Here is a 21190-nt window from a genome sequence, read left to right as displayed (position 1 = left end):
AAGCGAAGACACCGAGGGTCCTTGATATGTGTAGACAGGTTCGAGTGGCTTCCACCACCTTCTGGATTGTGTGAAATTGGGATCTAAAAATAGAGGGAAATTGGATTTCCACCCTTCCTTACCTTTTTTTGGTCGCATGGACGTAAATATCACGCCACGCCGTATCAAATGTATCAATGTATCATAATGTTCAAAACCAGATTTGCTCCCATGGTTTCAGAGATCCAGGCCTATCTGTATTCTCGTCCCCATCGAATGCCAGGAAAACGCCAGTTTTGACTATGGAAATGCTACGTACGAACGTACGTGCCCATCGACCGAAACGAAAGAGATACGATGACGACGCATAGGTAGTGCGGCAACGTTGACCCGGCCTGGAATCGGCCGCGGGAGAGAAGCGGGCGGGCTGACCTGACACGGGAACTGTTCAACCTTTGACGAGCGAGCTCCAAAAACAGCAGGCGGCTCATGGTTTCTCGATATATCCCGGGCTCGCCCACAGAAATCGGTCTTCCGAGACGTCGTCGCAGCCTGCTGGGCACCGCCCCATGTACGCATGGTGTTGGCGTGTATGTATATATATCTCTGCATACAGCGGGCAAACCATTGGCCGGGAAGAAGAACACAGGAGAAAAGGTGATAGCAGCAGTGTCTTCCAGAGTTTAGATCATCGCGAAGCGCAACGCTAGGCCAGGCGACGACATGGGCCGTTGGTTGAAGCCAGATGTACGTGCAAGATCGTTTTACTCACATGAAATTTTGTCATGGTTCTTGTGAATTTGGTGTGCTCTGTTTTTGTATGCACATTTTTGCCTTGTCAATAATTAGTGCTATAGTATTGCTTCAGCATGTTTTTGTATCTTGCATGCGTTAATTAACAAAATTCTGGTGCTGCAGGTTTACCCGCTGATCGGCGCGATGTCGCTGGTGACGGGGATGTGCGTCTTCCAGCTCACCCGGAACGTCTTCCTCAACCCAGACGTCAGGTGAGGTCTCCAAGCTACCCCGATCGATCGGATCATTTCGATGCATGCATATGGTTAACTGTTTTGCTCTCTTGTTTAGGGTGAGCAAGAGCAACCGGCAGAGCGCGGTGCTGGAGAACGCGGAGGAGGGCGAGAGGTACAGCCAGCACGCCTTCCGCCGCTTCGTCAGCGCGCACCGCCCGGAGGTCTTCCCCGCCATCAACCGCTTCTTCTCAGGGTTCGCCGGCAAGTGATGGGCCGACGTACGCCGTCTCCACCGAACCGGCCGGGTGCATTGCATCTGTGTGTACGTGTGTCGCGTGTGAATATGTTGGCGATTGTGTTATTTGCGTGGAGGCGTGCCATGGATATGCACTAGACATGCCCGGGTAAATAAATGGTTTGAGAAATATAAGAGCAACTCGCGCGGAGTTATCATATTCTGAATTGCCATCCGCTATATGAACTGTACTTTTCATAATAATTTGGAGGCTGACTCTATGTGCGCAAACATAAAATCACCAAACGATAGCCATCATATTTTTTTTTCATTTAAGCGGCATTCAATCCAACCAAACAGTTCATAACCGTCATCAATCTCGTAAACATAACTAGCAACTACTCGCTTCGTCTCATAATATAAAAACGTTTTTTACACTATCTTTGTCCCATAATATAAAAGCATTTATATTATGGGACGAAGGGAGTATATTAGTGGTCAAAAGTCGACGCATTACATATATTTTGCGACTTGAAATATCATTAAGCGGCATTTTCAACATATACAACGTTCTTAATAGACATTTCCAACTACTACTACCTACGCTACTTCGTCTCCGCCGTCGCCTAGTCCTCCTCCTTGTCCTCCTCCCTTGAGAACCCATCGATGTAGATGAAGTCGTCATTCTCCTCCTTGGAGTGAGGACTACGAGCTACTCCTCCTCCTCCTCCTCGTTGGTTGTGCGGCCGAAGCGCTCGTGGATGTGCTCCTTGTCGCGACGGCGCGCCTCCGCTTCAAGCATCACGACTCCGAGTGGGTCCTCGAGCTCAGGCTCCAGCTCGGGTTGGGCCTCGATGGGAACGGGGACAAACGGGGTGAGGTGGGCAGTGGGGGCAATGAAGACAAGGTTGTTGGCAGGGACAATGGCGCCCAAGGTGCCATATCAACAGCGCCCACCGCGACATGAACCACCGGCACCACACAGAGTGCCATATCCCTTATGGTTGCCATCACGGGCGCATATCCCCTGTATACTCCATCACGAGAGCCGTCGGTGCCACGTCCACAAAGGGAGGAGGATGTGGCGGTTGTTGACGTTGTTCCGGCTAAGGGTCTTCTCACCGCGTTGACTCCCGCCCTGGTGGGCCGGTTGAGGACCCCTTGTCGGTTCCGTCCTGGGCCGCACTGGTAGTCCACGGTATATACAAGGAAGATCCAGAAGACTTGGTGTACATAACAAGATGCTGGATTCATGGAGGACATTACCTCCTCGTACGTAAGCGACTATGATCTTGTACCCTATGACAAACCCCCAGTTATCTATGCAAACCGTGGGGTCCGGCTCGTAGAGACGCATTACAATATTTTGTAGTTTACTTGTACTCCATACACACTCCAACGCAACAAAGCACAAGCAGAACATATAATTTTATCTTCTCGGAGAATCTGAACCTGGGTAAAATCATGTGTCCTGTTACTATCATCCCAAGACATCTAGCCTAGGATCCCCTACCTAGAGATCTGCCAGATTTAGCTCTGGCCGCTATCTCAGCAAGTGCACCGTGGGGAGAGTTCACACGTCGTTGTGCGGCATCTGGGACGGAAGGTTCTCGTTCGCCAACACGTTCAACCAATAGGCCACGTCCTGACACGACGACATTGTCGCGAAAACTAGATGAGCTGTCTACGGGAGGAGTAGGCGGGAGGTATCGACGACTATGGTTTTGGTGATGGATGCCTCGCCATCGGGCTTTTATAGTCGGGGACGACGAGAAGATGATGCCACATGGCCACCAGGCTTCACATGGTGAAGTTGACCATCCAACATATGCCTCTTTGATGAAAGATCATTACTATCTGTGTGATGAAGGGTTTTGTGACACCCTGGATTTTGCCCTTTTCTTTTTCCTTTGATTTTTGTGGATTTATTGATTTGATTTGCTTTTCTGTGGCTATGTGGTTCCAAAACTTGGGAAGATCATGTCTTCCTAGGTTTTATAGTGGCTTGTCATCCCCAAAACCATCCCTAGCTCATGTCATTTTCATCCTAGCCCAAATCCCAATATTCTTTTTATTGAGAATATTCCTTTTCTATTAAAGAAATTATCCTTTTTGCCCTAGGTTGTGAAGCAACCCATCTTTCTGTCACTCCAAAAATTCACAAATAATTCTCATAAATTGTTTGGGTCATATCTTGCTCAAATATGGCAAAACTTTTCATGCCATGTTCAAAAATCATCCTCCAATAATTCTTTTCCTCTTCTTCCCTGAATGGCACTTTGTGAAGGAAGTGCTATTTATCTTTGCTTGATTGCCTTCAAACTTTTTGGACATCTTGTCATGCCTATATCATTGACCTGTGCAAATTTTCTTACTCATTTTCCTAGCAATTATGTTTCAGCAATTTTCCAAAGTTTCTGTCCAGAAAGGAACTTTGTGAAGGAAGTATATTCTAGGCATGTCCAAATGAGATGAAACTTTGCCACATACTTCCTTTGATCAAATAACCACTCTCCACCAAATTTGAGCTCATGTAACCTTTCCATATGGGCCCAGCTCCAAATCTTGGTTTCTGGTCAGATTTTCAGTTTGTGAAGCAACCATATTTTATATTGCTTAATTTAAGCTGAATATTTTCTAGGACATTCTCCTACCCATATCTACTCTCACCACCAAGTTTTGGCTCCATCCATTTAGCCATTTGTCCTTATGAATTTTTCCAAGTTTCTTTCTAGAATGAAGCTTTGTGAAGCAAGTGCCACTTTGGTATTTCTAAAATCAAATAACCCACCTCCTCCAAATTTCAGCTCATCACAATCATAATTTCCTAATCTGGCCATTATGGCACTTTCTACATCAACCCTCATCTAAACCATTCCTATTAGGCTGATTTTTGGTAATCAGCATCATCTTAGTGCTTGATAACGCTGTGTCAAAGACTCGAGTCCAACTCCACACGTGTGAACCACAACAAGTTACAAACACCTTCATGTTGATCTGCTTTAGAGCTAGGTGCCAATCTCTTCTTTGCCCCTAGACCTAATTCTTTGTTTGTTTAGACTAAGGGCATGCTGGTCTATCCACTAGACATGGTTGTTCCAGCCAAAACGAGTCATTTGCTCTAGTGCCCGTGGTGATCACGCTTGCGTCATGACTAATTGCGTGCTCTGGCTCGTTCTCGGCCCTGTTCCCGTCGTCTACCTCGTCGTCTCGACCTCCATCCATGTCCTGGAGTTTCTCCGTGCTCGGGCCCCCTCCTGTTTCGCCATAAATGCGTCGCAAACTCCAAGCCCGTGCCACTACGAGCTGTCGTCCTCCATTGGAGCTTGGCGTGAGCTCACCCGTGACGCTCCAGAGACCTCCCCGCAGCCTATATAAGCATGCGCAAGTCCTTCCGCAGCTCACCAGTCCCTCCCTCGCCTCATTTGATCACCAGAGCAACCTCACATCGTTGTTTCTTCCTCGGACCGCCGTGACCTCGCCGAAGTTGGTCTCGATTTCGACCATCACAGCTCTCCTCCCCTTCTCCCGAGCCTCCTACTATCTTCCCCTCGTCCCTCCGAGCCGCCCCACCCCCTCTCCCTTCGCTGGAGACGACCGCAGCGCCGAGAACCACCGCCACCCGAAGCTTTCGGCCTCCTCCTGGCGCCGCCCCTTCCCTCCTCTCCGCTCCTTCTCGGTGGCCGCCTCCTCTCTGAACGGGTGCGTCGCAGCCCCGTGCACCCGCCGGTGCCTTTCCCTCGACCGGAGACGGCCGGAGCCGCGAGTTCCACCGCCGGCCGCCCGCCTCTGCCTCCTCGTGCCACCACCCGTCGCCATCTCCCTGCTCCTCCCCGGCTCCCGTGTCTCCCCTGGAGGGGAGTGTCTCTCCGCCCCGCACCGCCCGAAGGTCTCGCCTCGGCCAACGGAGGCCGAAGCTGGCCGGGCCACCACCGGCATCGCCCTCCCCTGCCCCTCCTATGTTTCGATCGGGACAGAGGGAGGAGGAAGACGACGACGCCCAGCCGGCCCCGTCCCCCCTGCCAGTGGATCCCGCCTCCTCCCCGACCCCACACATAAGTGGCTCATAGCCTTATCCACTCAGATAAGTGGAAGCGTACTTTGAGAAGTACGTTTTCTGCTACTGAAACGTATTCTTATTCTGCTTCGGCCCGAAGTACGTTTTCCAAGTTCTGAAAGTGCATTTTCTTATATGCACTTCTGCCTTATCCACTCAGGGACCCGTTGGTGATGAAAATATTCACAATAGGTCCCTGACTTTCTACACCTCATATCTTCGCGACCGTAGCTCCGATTGAGGTGAAACCAACGCTCACGTCTTCGGCTCGTCGAGCTCTTTCTATAGGTAACATTTTCACTAGGTGGTCCCACAGTGAAAATGACCAGTTTGCCCTTGCTTCCAGTTAGCCCCCTCCGAGAGAGAACCGTTCGGCGTTTCGTTCTGCAGCTTCACCTCACTTCTCCCTGGAGTCTCCGTCGCCCCCAGGGAAGCCAGATCAACCACTTGCGTGATAGCCATGCAGTAGCCATGGTTTCCACTTTTATATTTAATAAAAGTTTGCCAGTTATCTGCCTGCTTGTTTGCTACTACTGTCGTTGTTTTTGGTTATGCTCATGGTTTCATGTTCACCTTCATGCTATGTTCCGATGCATCTTGTTATCTTGTACTACTTGCTAGTATTGTTTCCATGTCATGCTTGGTAGTAGTAGTACATGCTGGTAGTAGTGATGTTCAGTCCGATGCATGTTTACCGTATGATATCCAGAACCGTGGTTATGCATGTTCCTTTGCATCTAGTTGGTTACATGCTTACTTGGTAGTGATCTTGCTATGTTCTTGCATGGTATTTATTCATGATGCTACTGGTCATGCAATGTTTATGGTAGAGTTATGCTTGTGTCATTTATGCTCGTCAGTATGCCATGCTCATTCGGATATATGATTCGTTGTTGATATGGTTGATAGTTATGATGCACATCCATGTTTATGTTGATACCATGTTCATGCATTGTAGTTGCATCATGTTGCGTTCAAGTTTAACTGGATAATAATGAACTTGAACAACTGTTGGCTGAGTCATGGTGCCACCATATCGAGTTGACTAGTGCAACCACATTTACCTTTTATGGGAAGGACCTAACTGGGTCTATTGTCATGCCTCTCGCCGGTGCCTCCAACGAGGGAAGGCTATGGGCGCACGCTACCCTGATTACGTAGGCGGACATAAACCTTGTGTGCCCGTTGTTGTTGTTATGGTACCTTGTCCCCGTTTGGGACCGTTTATGTTTTGCCACGACGGTGGCCGTTGATGTCTTTGGCAGGCACGGGGCCACACATGACTTAGCCCAAAGGGGAGTTGGTCAGAGTGGCCGGGAGAGTGTCATGGGCAATAGTCGGTTTTGTCAGAATACCGTTGGTCCACCCGAATGGGAGCATGAGGCCATGGGTTCCGTGGTGTGGGTACAGTGTGCTAACCTCTGCAGAGTGTGTGTTTAAATCAATCAATAGCCGCGCCCGCGGATAAGGGCCCAGTTTGGAGTTGGTCACACTATGAGTCAACAGTAATAATAATGATGTGCTTAATAACAACCCTGGTTCGATGATGAGAGAAGTTGGTTGATCTTTATGTCATCGTGAGAGGATCACCGTGGTATCGAGGATACCGAGTTGTTGGATATTTGTGGTGTTATGCGAGAATTGAGGGTAAAGGTCAAGTTCCTTGTGGTCATGAAATGATTAGTACAGTATTGTTTATACCAAGCTTGATTTGATCCTGAGATGATCGCGAGATGTCCGAGGTTGGTAAGTGATGCATGTGATGGTTACGAGGTAACCCGAGCAGAGTAAGTTGGTGCATGATAGTGTCATCATGTTGCATGCTAGAATCATTATGTTCATATGTTCATGCCATGCTCATATTGTTCTAGCATTACCGTGTTCATCTTGTTCATACTATGATTGATTGATATAGTTTCATGTTAACCTGTAATTGCCATGTTGTTGTTTGTCTTGATTGCTCTTGGTTGTTGTGAGCTTGCAAGTACATTCAATGTACTGACCTGGCGTGTCATGCCAGTTTGCAGGTCGTGCCTAGATTGCTTGCTTGTTTGGTGTGGTTCCTATGTTCGCGAGCTAGGATAAAGATTCCAGCCAGATTCCCTGCGTATTGGAGTCCATCATCACCGTTCGTTCTTCCGCTGCGAGTAGAGGTTCCGCTGCCTCGAGTTGTTATGCTGCTTGCATAGAGAAACTATAGTTGGCATAGTGTCGTTGTGCCGGTGTTATTCATTGTAATATCGGAGACCTTGTATTCGTATTCAAGTTGTAATAGAAAGCTGGTTTGTTCTGTGCTAAGAAATGTCGTATTTCAGAAGACTTTATCTCGATCTCTGGGCTGGAATACGGGGCGTTCCGGTTTCTCTGAGCCGGGGTGCCACAGGTTTGCGAATGTTTGAAGTGACAGTATGTATCTCCCTCTTTCCCTGATCATTGCAATATGGGATAAACGGAGACCATCATAGTTGCATCCTTAGTCACTGTTATGTAACTGAAGTGGGGATAAACGATGGCGATGTACGCCCCATGTGGCAGTGGCATATATGCACGTGTCTGTATTTGGCTACACTCACTTGTAGAAACATATAAAGTGACTTAGAAATCCGAACATTGAATTATGCCTAGGCATAGGTCGCATTAGATAAATACTAGTGGGGAATCCGGCTCCCTGAGTACGCCTTAGCCCTATTGATTCAAACAACCATCATCTCATGTTTCGTGCTCTTTTTAATTTATTCTTGCATTTTCTTATTGTGTTCACAACCACATTGCAATATTTTTAACTTTTGTCTCCGTTTTGTTTTGGATCACAACAAATTCCCAGGCACAATATCATAAACCCCTACAAGAGTGATATGCCCATTTTACATCATGTTTTCCTACTGTTATTTATAATGTTTTTATGCATAATAATGCTTTTTAGAGTAATTGTAATGCCTTTTCTATCATAATATGCAAGGTTCACACAAAGAGGGAGAATTCCGGCAGCTGGAAATCTGGACCTGAAAAGGCTACGTCAGGCAAACTATTCTGCACAACTCCAAATGAGCTGAAACTTCACGAGGAATTTTTATGAAATAAATAAGAGTTATTGGAGAAAATAATTACCATAGTGAGCCCACCAGGTGGGCACAACCCACTCGTTGCTCGAACAAAGCCGACCCAACAACACAGCCCGGAAAAACCAGGCACAAATAATTGTTCGAGTGGAGACACGAACTTGCGACCTACCATCCTATTCCTAAATGTGCAGCCAACTGAGCTAGCTATTGTGTATGCAAAAAAGATGAGGTTTCCAATTTTTCATATACGTGTGCGGTGTGCCATATTGGATGGATTCCCACATACGAATCGCTATGGCTACACAACGAGTAAACACCAGGTCGTTCGTTCAGCTATTGAATTGTCTCACCTCGCTTTCTTACACTGGATCACATCAATTTATATATGTCTATGAATTGAAATTAATAAATCACCTCAAGGAGTGTGTCTCATTTGGTCACAAATATGAGCATAAAGGATAGGGATTAAAACATGGAATACACTCTTGTGTGGAGGAAGGAAGGAATAAAATCCCACTATTATGAGTTATTGAGCACGAAGGGAAAGAATTGGAAGAAGGAAATAAATTTGACAGAAAAATAAATAAATTAGAAGAATGAATAAATAAATTACATTCATTAAATCCTCTTATGAGGAGGAAGGAAGGAAAAAATTCAAAGAAGGAATAAATTTGAGCAATTGAGCATGTAGAAAAAAAATTAAGAGATGACATACATTTGGCAGGAAAGAATGGAACTAGAGGAAAGAAATAGAATGGAACCTAGAAGAACTCTGGGATGGGAGAGAGGACCCATTACATAAACGGACTTGCATGCTAAAACTCACTCGACTCAGATTTAACCAAGCCTCAGTTGACCTTGCAACATTTTGTCCCATCGTTTGCAACATTTATTTCTACCGGCTACAACATCCGTATTGCTAGTTGTAGCATGTCATCCCTTGACGATTGTAGCACGCCATCTCATCGGTCGCAACATCCTCCATTGACGGTTGTAGCATTTTAGTCAGAACGGTTGCGGCATATGTCGGCGTTGCTTGCAGTACCGCTGCAACATTTTTCCTCGCCGTTTGCAACATCCAGCCGTGCCGATCGTATCACCACAACTGCGCTGACATCACTCGACTGAGACTACGTTAAGTCTTAGTCGACTTAGTTCTAGACAAACCCTTAAATAAATGAGGTCATCACACACACTAACTAACCTGCATGTACCGGTGCAAAATAAAATAACCTACATGTATGTTGGGTACTCCATTTCCTGATAATGTTGTTTCGAATTTCCTGTGGTACATATAAATTATGCTTGGCCCTTATTAAATGGAGTTAGGAATTATTTAGGACAATGTGGAAGTCAAGTTTTTGTCAAGGAGGTGCGAAAAGTAAACTTGACAATTGATTGATTTGCAGCCAATGGAAATGAACTTTGTGAATATTAATTTTCACTTTTTATACTTGATGGTTAGAACAACAAGTTTACTCTCACATTGCTTTGTCATGGAGTTATCATCATGTAATAATAATGATTCTTGGATGTGAGAGCATGGTGCGAGAAGACCAAAAATATAATGTTGGGGAATCAGAGTTGACATCAAGTATACGTAAATTCAGGATGCTCACCTGTTTTGGTTTTTGAACTATGCTTTGATGGCCATGGCGGAAGAACACGACATAGTTCGCTGTTGGAAACATGCAGGGAGAGAATCATGAAATTGACATACTAGAGTGTAATGACTTAGCTCACCGTCTACGGATTGATCATATTTGTCGTAAATAGGTAGACAATTGACCACCATCAACGATGGTGATAAAGAGAAGTGGCAACACAGATGACTCGCTAGAAGTGTGTGAGAGCATGTTTCTTGCTTTGCAACACACGAACATCTGTGCTAGTCCTAACCAAACCTAAAAAAAACTTAAAACGAAGTGTTCCCCGTTGGCAAAGGTCAAGATCCATCACACCTCCATGGCTCTATAGGCACAAAATACGACCCTACCTCCATGTGCGTCCGAGATACGAGCGAAGGTGTACAGGGAGCCCTATGCTAACTGGTGACAAACTTGTCTTGAACCCCGCCCTGATCATTTTCGTCAGCCTTACTACTGGTCAGTGTACTACTCCCTTCATTCCAAAATAGATGACCCAACTTTGTACTAAGTTAGTATAAAGTTGGGTCATATATTTTGGAACGGAGGGAGTAGTAGCCATCGGCGATCACGAACGTGTAAGACGAGCAAAGGGAAGAGTCCCTGATCGAGAAATTGAGAATCGCAGCACGATTCCTCAACGCACTCAACATAACTAACCTGATCTCCGGCGTACGATTACATTGGTGGTGCTACAACTTGGCGTAAACGGTCACTTTGGTGTTAGAAGTTGTGGTGTACATTGAAGTGGTGCAAAAACTTGGCATTAACGTGCAAATACGGTGCTTATCTCATTTATGTATGAAGTAGGTGCTGACTAGGCGCGTGGGGCCAGCTGTCAGCCACTGCACCAGAGAGAGGGGGTGTGTGGCCTGATTTTTTGGAAAACACCCTCGAAATATATATTTTCACAGAAAACCCCTGTTGACATGGGAGAGTGGCATTTTTTTTTCACCTCTATGAGGAGTGGGTCCCACCTGTCAGACAAGAGTGAAAATTAAATCAAAAGTGAGGCCGGCTGGACTCAAGCCATGTCCGACAAGAAGCCACAACTAACCAGTACGCCAACAAGATCTCTTGTTTAATTCGGATAAGAAAGCTATATGTACTAAACTGGAAGCACGAGGAGCTTTTATGGGCTGCAGATAGTGCGGCCATTCTACACCTGTTCCTTTTTAAAATTTATTTGTAAAACATAATTAATAAAAAATATGTTCAAATATTTGTGTTATTCAAATATTATACTCCCTCCGTTCGGAATTACTTGTCGCGAAAATGAATGTATTTAGATGTATTTTAGTTCTAGATACATCCATTTTCGAGACAAGTAATTCCGAACGGAGGGAGTACATGAAAATGATTATTAGTAAATAATAACATTTAAATGTACATCCTGCAAAAAATATTTAGTTAATACGGACATTTAATAAAATTAAAATATTTAAGTAAATATTATAGTCACAACTTATATTAAAATTATAGAAAATGAATATTCATATGAGCAGTTTAAATTATAAATTATCATTATTTTTAGTTATAAAAACATTGAACTATACAAACGTGCATATAATTATTGAAATGCTGTATACCTAAAATAATTTTATGAATTGTAATGTAACTTTTTAAATTCTAAATTATGCAAACACTGTTATAATTCATAGTATTTTTTAAATAATATGTGAACAATTTTATAAAATAATTTATTCTGTTTGCATGTACAATATTTATAAACACAAATATTCGTTCGTTATGTTTATTACTGAGATTATAATTTAGATTTTTTTAAACACTTATAATTTTGATACTTTCTACAAAAAAATAAATAAACTAACAGGTGCAGAAGAAGCCGCAAGATCTGCAACCCGTTTAACCTCTGCCTGCGCTGTGATTAAAAATACATATGACGTTTTTACCCGTACTGGCCGAAGAAAATTTAATGGGCGCAGTGGTTTGCCAGCTCGTTTGTGTGGATGGTGTTGTGTATTCGATCCCCACCGGCCACATCTGGCATTTAGTTTTCTGTCTCAGGTTACATGCGGGACTCACTTCTTATAGAGATAACAAAATCTTCCCAGTCAACAGGGATTTTTTTGAAAAAATCAGGTCATATGCCCCATCTCTCTGGTAGAGTGGCTGACAGCGGGCCCCATGCGCCTAGTCAGCACCTACTCCGTACATAAACGAGATAAGCACCGTATTTGCACGTTAATGTCAAGTTTTTGCACCACTTTAATATACACCACAACTTCTAACACCAAAGTGATCGTTTACGCCAAGTTATAGCACCACCAGTGTAATTGACTCTTTCAATAACTAGTGCGTACTACTAGTACTACTGCCACATCCAGCGAAGATGCTCTCTCTCGTGTACACAAGCGTCTCTTTCCGGCGTGATGCTGCTGTAACGTATTGACTTGAAAGCTCTTCCGTGCTGTGCTGTAACGTACAGAGGGGGAAAGGTGCCCTCTCTTGTAATGTGGTGTGACCTTCAAGTAATCGCACTGGCACTCAAGGTGCACGACGCTAAAGTTATGGGATTGTTTAAAGTAAAATCCCCGTAACTTTTCTCTGTACGCAAACATCCGGTAGATTTGGCATTTTTGGTATTGTACTAGATGAATGCTTCCATGAATGCCTGTGCTACTCATGCATAGATAATATATCCACTGGCTATTTCAAATTATTAAGCGTGCATTTGCATTATGATATCCACCGAGGTATAGTGTTCCCATGTCAAACTTTAGCTTAGGAAGATGTGATTTCTTGTGGGCATGAAATGCCCACCTTTTCATGCACACAAATACATCTAAACCATGCCCATTGTATATTACCGTGACTGCTCTCTGGAATATAAAATTAAACTGTAGCTGCAAAACATGCAACTAAATCACTGTGATTGCTTCGTGAGAAATACCAGAAGGTTAAGTTAATTTTGAAAGATGTAAAATTTCAGGCCGCTGTAAATAAATTGCCATGATTTATTAGTTACCAAACAGAATATAGGTTACCCCACCCGATTGATATGTACAATTGCCCTACCGATTTGATTTGAGGATAATCGGGCGAGGTAAAAAAAACTCGGATGTGGGGTGGGGTGAGTGTTTCATGGGCGTGGGAAGGGGGGGTAGTTGGACGGAAGATGAGATGGACGACAGAACGTTAAAAGCATCTCCAATAGGCGCTCAAAAAATGCCTCACGCGCTAAAAATAATCGTTTTTGTGCGCAGAGACAGAAAACAGCGCTTCAGCTGACGTTGTAAAATAGAGCGCGCACAAAAAGTTTTAGCGTACGGGCGTGCGCATGGGCTGCTGTGCTGCAAATTTGGGGCGCCGGATTGTGCGCGCGGGATGCTGCAGGTGGTGCCGCCGTGTTTTTTGCATCTGGAAAACCTCTTCGCCGCTCCCGCGCAAAAAGACTGTTTTAGTGCTGTAAAAGAATTATACCGCGCCGAGGCGAAGCACCCGTGTTGAAGATGCTAAGTTATTTTTTTTAAGTCGGCAAGATGAGATGACATGCTGGCTGACTTGTCCAAAGTAAATCATGAACTGTTTCTTTTGGGACTTTGAAGTTACCTGATTGGACTGCTCGGCAAAGAAAAACTAATCTCATAGACATGAGATCACATCATGTCATTTGTTGTAGGGTCTGGACTGAATACTCTGGCAAGTCTGACTAATTCACCAACGACCACACTCAGACTACATACTGCTCACTTCCATGACAAGCAAAGGGAAAAAGGCAAAAGGAGCAGCCCACACCGGCCGCGGCCGGTCCACTCTGTCCGGCCCAGCCGGCCCGGGCCCGCACTAAACCCCCGCCCGGCCTCCTCCTCCCTTATATACCCTGTCCGTTTCGCACACCTCTCCGCACCCCGGCCGACCACCGCCTGCCTGCCTAACTCCTCCGCCGACGCCCGCCTCGCAACGCCGCGATGGCCACCCCGACGACGCCGCTGCTCAAGGACGAGCTGGACATCGTCATCCCGACGATCCGCAACCTCGACTTCCTGGAGATGTGGCGGCCCTTCTTCCAGCCCTACCACCTCATCATCGTGCAGGACGGCGACCCGAGCAAGGTCATCAAGGTGCCCGAGGGCTTCGACTACGAGCTCTACAACCGCAACGACGTCAACCGCATCCTCGGCCCCAAGGCCTCCTGCATCTCCTTCAAGGACTCGGCCTGCCGCTGCTTCGGGTACATGGTCTCCAAGAAGAAGTACATCTACACCATCGACGACGACTGCTTCGTGAGTGCTCTGTCTGCTCTCTCGCCGTCTCGCTTACGAGATATTCTTCCTATGTGGTGGTGTGATTTGGCTCGATTGGGCTAGATCGCATTCGAATTTGGTCGAAATTATGTAGTGTCCTGCACTGTGTGATTTTTGTCACGGGACGGGAGGTGGATTTTGGTGTGGGTGGGGCTCAGATCTGGTTGGGGGAATTGAGGAGAAAGGCGAGATCTCTCATTAATTTCTTCGTGGGGGTGCTGCATGACGTTGTTACTCGTGTCAGTTATGATCGCTCAGTTCGCTCGCGCCTAAAATCACGTGATTCGTAGCCCTGTGATCTGGGTAGTTTTTTTTTTTGGGAGAGGAAGTGATCTGGGTAGTTAAATGCAATTTTTCACCAGATGACTGACTGATAGATAGTCGCATCTTTTGATCTAACAATGTTACTTCAGTTTTGGATATCAATATGAAGAAGTGCTCCCTCCGTCCCAAAATAGGCGACTCAACTTTGTACTAACTTTTCCTCTGTCCCAAAATAAGTGACTCAACTTTGTACTAACTTAGGGAGTACATACGGACTGAAATGAGCGAACAAACACACTAAAACGTGTCTATATACATTCAGAAAAAAGTTAAAACATCTTATATTTGTGAGAGGGAGTATCAAGCATTGGAGGTGGCCACACTGGTTTGGTCCTGTACTCCTGTATTGCTTGCAGTTGGATGGGTATGAGGTGGAGTTGTAAGCTATGGATATGTGGTGTTGGTAGTTTGTTACCCCACAATTGTTGTAGGATTAATAATTTCTCGTATATATAACAATGCGACAGTACAAATTGTAAGTATCGCCTGCCGCCTTACTTTGTCACTTATGCCGATGCATCTTTTGTTTGTGTGTTAGGGTCCTCATCTGTACTTTTAGCTTTGGGATAAATGATTGTCTAACAATTTTGAAATGATTGCATCTTGTGTGGATCGATCCAGAGCCTAAAGTGATAGAGTAGCATATATGGACTGAGCGATAGATGTGACCATCCTTTTTCTTTAATGGGCTACATACCTTCTTCTAGTTGGATTTATCTCTAGTTATAAAGCATACCTTGGCGCGAGGTGTTTGTTTTGACAGCTACCTTGACACAAGGTATGTAAAATAAAAATTGTATATTCACGTGAGGGTCCCACCTATTTGCTAAATAATGTTGCTTTTGTTGGATCTCTGAGATGGCCTATGAAGCAGAGATCTAGTGCAAAAGCAAAGTTCTTACTGTAAGAATCGGTCTCTGGCCTGCATTTGTCATTCATTTACCTAGAAAATAGTACACCCAAGGTCAAAAAAAGAAAAGAAAATAGTACACCATATTCTCTTTCATGGCATCACCTGCAGTCAAGGGGGTTCTGTAATAGTTTTCTATTGTAGTTTAGTTGACAGACATAGCACACGCACATGCTTGCACTCTCAAATTTGTTATCTTGCTGCCATTGTTTTGGTCTTCCATTCTGAATTGGTCGGTATATTTGGTGATGCAGCGCAGATGCCATTAGCCCATTGCTAACCTATTATTTTCACAAAATCTCAGGTTGCTAAGGACCCATCAGGAAAGGACATCAATGCGCTCGAGCAGCACATCAAGAACCTTCTGAGCCCTTCAACTCCATTTTTCTTCAATACTCTGTACGACCCTTACCGTGAGGGTGCTGATTTTGTTCGTGGGTACCCCTTCAGCCTTCGCGAGGGTGCCCCAACTGCTGTGTCTCATGGGCTTTGGCTCAACATTCCAGACTATGATGCCCCTACCCAGCTTGTCAAGCCTCGCGAGAGAAATAACAGGTGAGAATTTTACATTTGGCACTTCAATATTTTAAACAATCTCTTCTTTCTAATCTGATGTTTCTTTCTTGGGATCAGGTATGTTGATGCTGTTCTTACAATCCCGAAGGGTACCTTGTTTCCTATGTGTGGAATGAACCTCGCGTTTGACCGTGAGCTCATTGGTCCTGCAATGTACTTTGGCCTTATGGGTGATGGCCAGCCTATTGGTCGCTACGATGATATGTGGGCTGGATGGTGCACCAAGGTACATTCTGTCATTTTCTTTAAAACTGTATTTGGTGGTATGTCTGTGAATGCAAACTGAACATGTTGGTTGCCATGGACAATTAGTTATATCTAGTGCACTGCGGATGCTAAAAATTGTATCTAGCCTGTTTCCAATTCTTTGTACTGAATTATCTGTTCTCTGTCTACACAGGTGATTACTGATCATTTGAGCCTGGGTATTAAGACTGGTCTGCCCTACATCTGGCACAGCAAAGCAAGCAACCCGTTTGTGAACCTAAAGAAGGAATACAACGGCATCTTCTGGCAGGAGGAGCTGATCCCCTTTTTCCAGTCTGTGACTCTCTCAAAGGAGGCCACCACTGTCCAGAAGTGTTACCTTGAGCTGGCCAAGCAGGTGAGGGCGAAGCTCGGCAAGGTGGATGGCTACTTCAACAAGCTTGCTGATGCCATGGTCACATGGATTGAGGCCTGGGATGAGCTCAACCCACCAAAGGGTGCCATTACCACCACAAACGGCCCTGCTCTGAAGAGCAAGTGAGACTGTGAGAGGCAGTAGCATACATATACAGTTTGCATGTTCATGTGAACTATCCATACTGAAATACTCCTGTTTTGGTTAGTGCCGATGAGATGAGAAATATCACTTCGTTGTAACTTAAATATTACCTTCTTCCCTGGACAACTGCCCTGGTGGTTTTAGGGAATTTACATTTTTGCTTGTGTGGGACAGTTGTATTGTCGGAATCGGATCACCTTCAAATAGAATAAAGTTACTTGTTTCTCGGATTAAGCATTATGTCATACAGCTACATGTACGTTTCTGGAAGAAAAAAAATTCTTGAAGATGTGCAATTCTGAATTCGTACTCGTTTTTTAAACTCATAGATGTTCATTCAGAGAAAAGGGAGCACTCCCTGGTTTCATAGTATACATCACAGCAGCCCCCCGGACCGGATGCAGACTACATACATACAGCACAAGAAAACATAGAGGCCATATAAAAGATCGCCAACACGAGCGCTTCCAGGTCGTTTGTCGGCCCACAGGCCACAGCATGTAAAGATCGCAAGCACCAGCGTCGAGGACGAGTCAGGGCGCATCTCCTTTTGGCTTGGAACTCGCTTGTGCTTTCCAGGCAATGCGGGGCAGTTCAGTGGTTTCCATTTCATGCCAGGCCAAATCAGCCCCTGGAAGCACAGAGAAGGTTTGTAAACAACTCGACAAAGCCCGGCAAATAAGGTGGAAATCCTATGATTTCTTGATGACCGGATATGTACTCCAGAAGGCAGCAGTGGCACACATGTTCAGAGCAGGTTTGGAAACAATCGGCCAGAGCAGAGCAATAGGGTGGAAATCTTGTCCAGTAGCACAGACACAACAGCCCATGTGAGCACGAACTTGTGATTTCTATTCAGGTATCTTGTAGACTCTTCTAAGAAAAGGTATCTTGTATAGACAAACAAAAAGGAGATTGTTTCTGAACCTTCACATGCTATTTCTGAAGTATCGTTGCGGTTGAGTTTGAGAAATTTTGGCCAGTTTGGATGTAGCTGTCTGCTAATAGCACACAGAAGACAACAAAAAACGCCGTTGCCGGGGATCGAACCCGGGTCACCCGCGTGACAGGCGGGAATACTTACCACTATACTACAACGACTTTTGTTGTGTATGTTTGCAAAACATTATATATGTGAGATGAGCACAGATCCAGATGTAGATTTCCCTCCAATAATAAGCACAAAAACCGCTTGTATATATACACCCAGCAGCATTTGCAGAGTATAATACCGTGGACTACCATCAAGAGAGCTTCAAACTATAGAACAAGCAGAGAAGGAAGAAACACGAATCGTTCAGGCTGCTACTCCCTCCGTTCCAAAATACTAGATGACTCCATTTTGTATTAATTTTGTACAAAGTTGGGTCATTTATTTTGGAACGGAGGGAGTACGTATCATGACACACTTCCGAGTTCCGATCGTCTCTCTGATCAGACAGACGATCAACGCTAGTTAGTCCGGAACAGCGTCAGTTTCTGGTTCTATACCATGGCACTCAGATGGCCATTACCAGTTCACCACAGAACCAGTTCACCAAAGAACTGTACCCCTGCTGGGTCAGCAGTGAAGATAGCAGGGCATGAAGGAAACATGTTCAATCATTAGGGCATCCATGGCTCAACCAGCTGCACTGCTGCCCTTACTTTTCACACAGCTAGCGCCATGACGTGACGACTGACGACTGGAGGAGGGCCTGCCGTCTGCTGTAGCACCAGTAGCAGTGCTAGCAGCTGCGGCAGCGTTGGCGAGATCGGAATATCGGATTGGACATGGACGACGCCGACAGAGGGAACACTATTCGCCCGCGGCGGGGAACACATGGTGGTGGCCGGCCACTTGAAAGCTCCACGGGGCCTCACGCCAGAAACCTGCCGCCTGACTGATATTTGACTGTTTGGTTCGTATCTTGCGCCGCAGCCAACTGGAAGCTAGATATATATAGGAGGCGCTGCTCCTAGGGGAACATCCTCCTCTTCCGTTTCAAGTTTCAACCTTGTTCAGCGCATCACGACTTCCTCCGTCTCTCAATAGCCCGCTGAAAATGTTAGGCTGTTGAATCCCGATGCATGTTCTAGTTGCTGGGTGTTAGGTTTCTTCAGTTTCATCAGAGAATAACAATGCATGCAACGTGAGACTTTGTTCAGGTGCATGGCCGTAGGTTTTGGATGTGTTTGGTTACTCGCATCGATTTTGGGCACTTGTATCTGTGACCCAGCTCAGCCTGACCGAGTGGATGCAGGTCAAAAACTAAGTTTTGCATGTTGTTCGTTTGTCTGCATCCCCTCCGACTCTGACTGAGCAGCAACATCAGAACCTGTGTTTGGTTGTCTGCATGTTCTACCCAGATGCAAAGAGCTGTTGTTTGGTTAAATACTACACAGGTGTTGTGATGATCTCTTCTAGAAGTGGTGAGGTTACCAATACATACACACACAACACCAACATATATAGCGTAACCATAACGATAGCATAAACCTTAAGCATAAGCGTAAACCATAAGAATAAGCACAACCAAAACCATAAGCATAACCTTAATCTAGCATAACCATAATCGTAGCATAACCATCACCATAGCAGTTCAAACAGTATAACATCACTACAATACCACATAGTCTTCAAAGTTGATTAACATAGCATAGATAGCAACGATCCATCCTAAGCAACATCAGCAACACCACCCTTAGCAGCAGCAACACCCTCATCAACACCTTCAGCTTCCATGTCGAATGCTTTGTGGTGCGGCAAGCAATTTGCCACAACCTGAATGCTCTGGTCGTTGAAGACAAGGACTCTCAAGTTCGTGGAGCTCACCAGCTTGAAGGTGATAATACCCTGGTCCTGATCTCGTGGGCTACACAGAAGGTGGCCCAGCCCTTATCAAGGTTGAGCCTGCCGTTGATCATCTTTCTGGTGACCTTCCAAGTGTTGTCGTTGTTCGTCATCAGCCTGAACATGTCTAGGACGGGGACGAGTGATGAGTCCCTTTAGTGACCCGGTAAAGGAGCAGAAATGATCTCGCCTTTTTCCCTAGAGGTGACCCTGAGTTATCGAACCCACGAGAGGAAGTGCACCTTTAGCACAAGGGTTTTTACCAAGCTTTGCAAGAGTATTAAATTGCAGTCTTTAACCATATCAAAATCAAGTTGCACAACTGAACACTTATAAATAAAAATAGTCATGGTTATGAGGACTTATTCTTACAATCATTTATTTCCGGACGAGATCATGATGATATTGGTTTGTGCACAGTCAAGATGTGCTTGCAACGTATCAGAGTGGGGGATATGTCCAAATTATGTCTTGATCGCCACACGTCCTACATCGAGAGTGAGTTGGCCAACCAAAGGCCCTATCAATCGCGTAAGGTTGCATCAGTAATTAAGATAAAATCAGGCAAAAGCATCTGGCATTTAATGACTACACCTCTTATATTGCCACAGATAGGACTCAAGCTACCATACTATACCTTTATGTCACTCGTGTTCAGAATAGTATTTTACGATTTCTTTACCCTTAGCCTCTCCATGGCTCAATCTTTATGATTCTAGGTACCTGCAGGGACAAAGATTGTGAACGAGACAAGAGCCAACTACGAAGCAATTTTATTTCACACATACAAGACATTTGATGAGTGATATTTTTACACTCATTTACCCTTTTTTTAAACTGAGATATTTCATTAAACTAAGATATTTGCTCCAATATTGCTACTAATGACTAATTGTTGGGGAACGTAGTAATTTCAAAAAAAATTCCTACGCACACGCAAGATCATGGTGATGCATAGCAACGAGAGGGGAGAGTGTTGTCCACGTACCCTCGTAGACCGTAGGTGGAAGCGTTATGACAACGCGGTTGATGTAGTCGTACGTCTTCACGATCCGACCGATCCAAGCACCGAACGTACGGCACCTCCGAGTTCAGCACACGTTCAGCTCGATGACGATCCCCGGACTCCGATCCAGCAAAGTGTCGGGGATGAGTTCCGTCAGCATGACGGTGTGGTGACGATGATGATGTTCTACCGACGCAGGGCTTCGCCTAAGCACCGCAACGATATGACCGAGGTGAAATATGGTGGAGGGGGGCACCGCACGCGGCTAAGGAACGATCACAAAGATCAACTTGTGTGTTCTAGGGTGCCCCCTGCCCCCGTATATAAAGGAGGAAGGGGGGAGGTGCGGCCGGCCCCCTAGGGGTGTGCCTGGAGGAGTCCTACTCCCACCGGGAGTAGGACTCCCCCCTCTTGCCTTGGTGGAGAAGGAAAGGGGGGAGGGGAAAGAGGAAAGGGGGGCGCCGCCCCCCTTCCTTGTCCTATTCGGACTAGGGGGGGGGGGGAGGGGGCGCGCGGCCTGCCCTGGCCGGCCCTCCTCTTCTCCCTCATGGCCCACT

At 45.5% G+C, this 21190-nt stretch overlaps 2 protein-coding genes and 1 non-coding gene across 3 annotated transcripts; 2 read left to right on the top strand and 1 right to left on the bottom strand.

Moving 5' to 3' along the window:
- Window positions 1–504: 504 nt before the first annotated feature.
- On the top strand, window positions 505–1405 carry LOC123041008 (uncharacterized). The gene is made up of 3 exons (XM_044463707.1): window positions 505–726; window positions 898–986; window positions 1066–1405. The coding sequence occupies exons 1-3, from the start codon at window positions 703–705 to the stop codon at window positions 1217–1219; spliced, it is 267 nt and encodes an 88-aa protein (XP_044319642.1). The 5' UTR covers window positions 505–702; the 3' UTR covers window positions 1220–1405.
- Window positions 1406–13806: 12401 nt separating this feature from the next.
- On the top strand, window positions 13807–17028 carry LOC123044261 (UDP-arabinopyranose mutase 3). Its single transcript, XM_044466959.1, has 4 exons — window positions 13807–14197; window positions 15757–16007; window positions 16086–16254; window positions 16429–17028. Exons 1-4 carry the CDS (start codon window positions 13883–13885, stop codon window positions 16774–16776), a joined length of 1083 nt encoding a protein of 360 aa, XP_044322894.1. The 5' UTR covers window positions 13807–13882; the 3' UTR covers window positions 16777–17028.
- Window positions 17029–17823: 795 nt separating this feature from the next.
- Window positions 17824–17895, bottom strand: TRNAD-GUC (transfer RNA aspartic acid (anticodon GUC)). Its single transcript has one exon. It is a non-coding gene; the product is annotated as a tRNA-Asp (tRNA).
- Between the last annotated feature and the right edge of the window lie 3295 nt (window positions 17896–21190).

Source organism: Triticum aestivum, chromosome 2B, assembly GCF_018294505.1.
Source record: "Triticum aestivum cultivar Chinese Spring chromosome 2B, IWGSC CS RefSeq v2.1, whole genome shotgun sequence".
Lineage (NCBI taxonomy): Eukaryota > Viridiplantae > Streptophyta > Magnoliopsida > Poales > Poaceae > Triticum > Triticum aestivum.
This window is presented reverse-complemented; position numbering and strand designations above follow the sequence as displayed.

Bases quoted from the DNA above. Each gene is read 5' to 3' on its own strand.
- LOC123041008 (XM_044463707.1), top strand. From the start codon at position 703: ATGGGCCGTTGGTTGAAGCCAGAT. The intron at 727-897 runs GTACGTGCAAGA...CTGGTGCTGCAG, and splicing joins GCCGTTGGTTGAAGCCAGAT to GTTTACCCGCTGATCGGCGC. The intron at 987-1,065 runs GTGAGGTCTCCA...TCTCTTGTTTAG, and splicing joins TTCCTCAACCCAGACGTCAG to GGTGAGCAAGAGCAACCGGC.
- LOC123044261 (XM_044466959.1), top strand. From the start codon at position 13,883: ATGGCCACCCCGACGACGCCGCTGCTCAAGGACGAGCTGGACATCGTC. The intron at 14,198-15,756 runs GTGAGTGCTCTG...ACAAAATCTCAG, and splicing joins CCATCGACGACGACTGCTTC to GTTGCTAAGGACCCATCAGG. The intron at 16,255-16,428 runs GTACATTCTGTC...CTGTCTACACAG, and splicing joins GGGCTGGATGGTGCACCAAG to GTGATTACTGATCATTTGAG.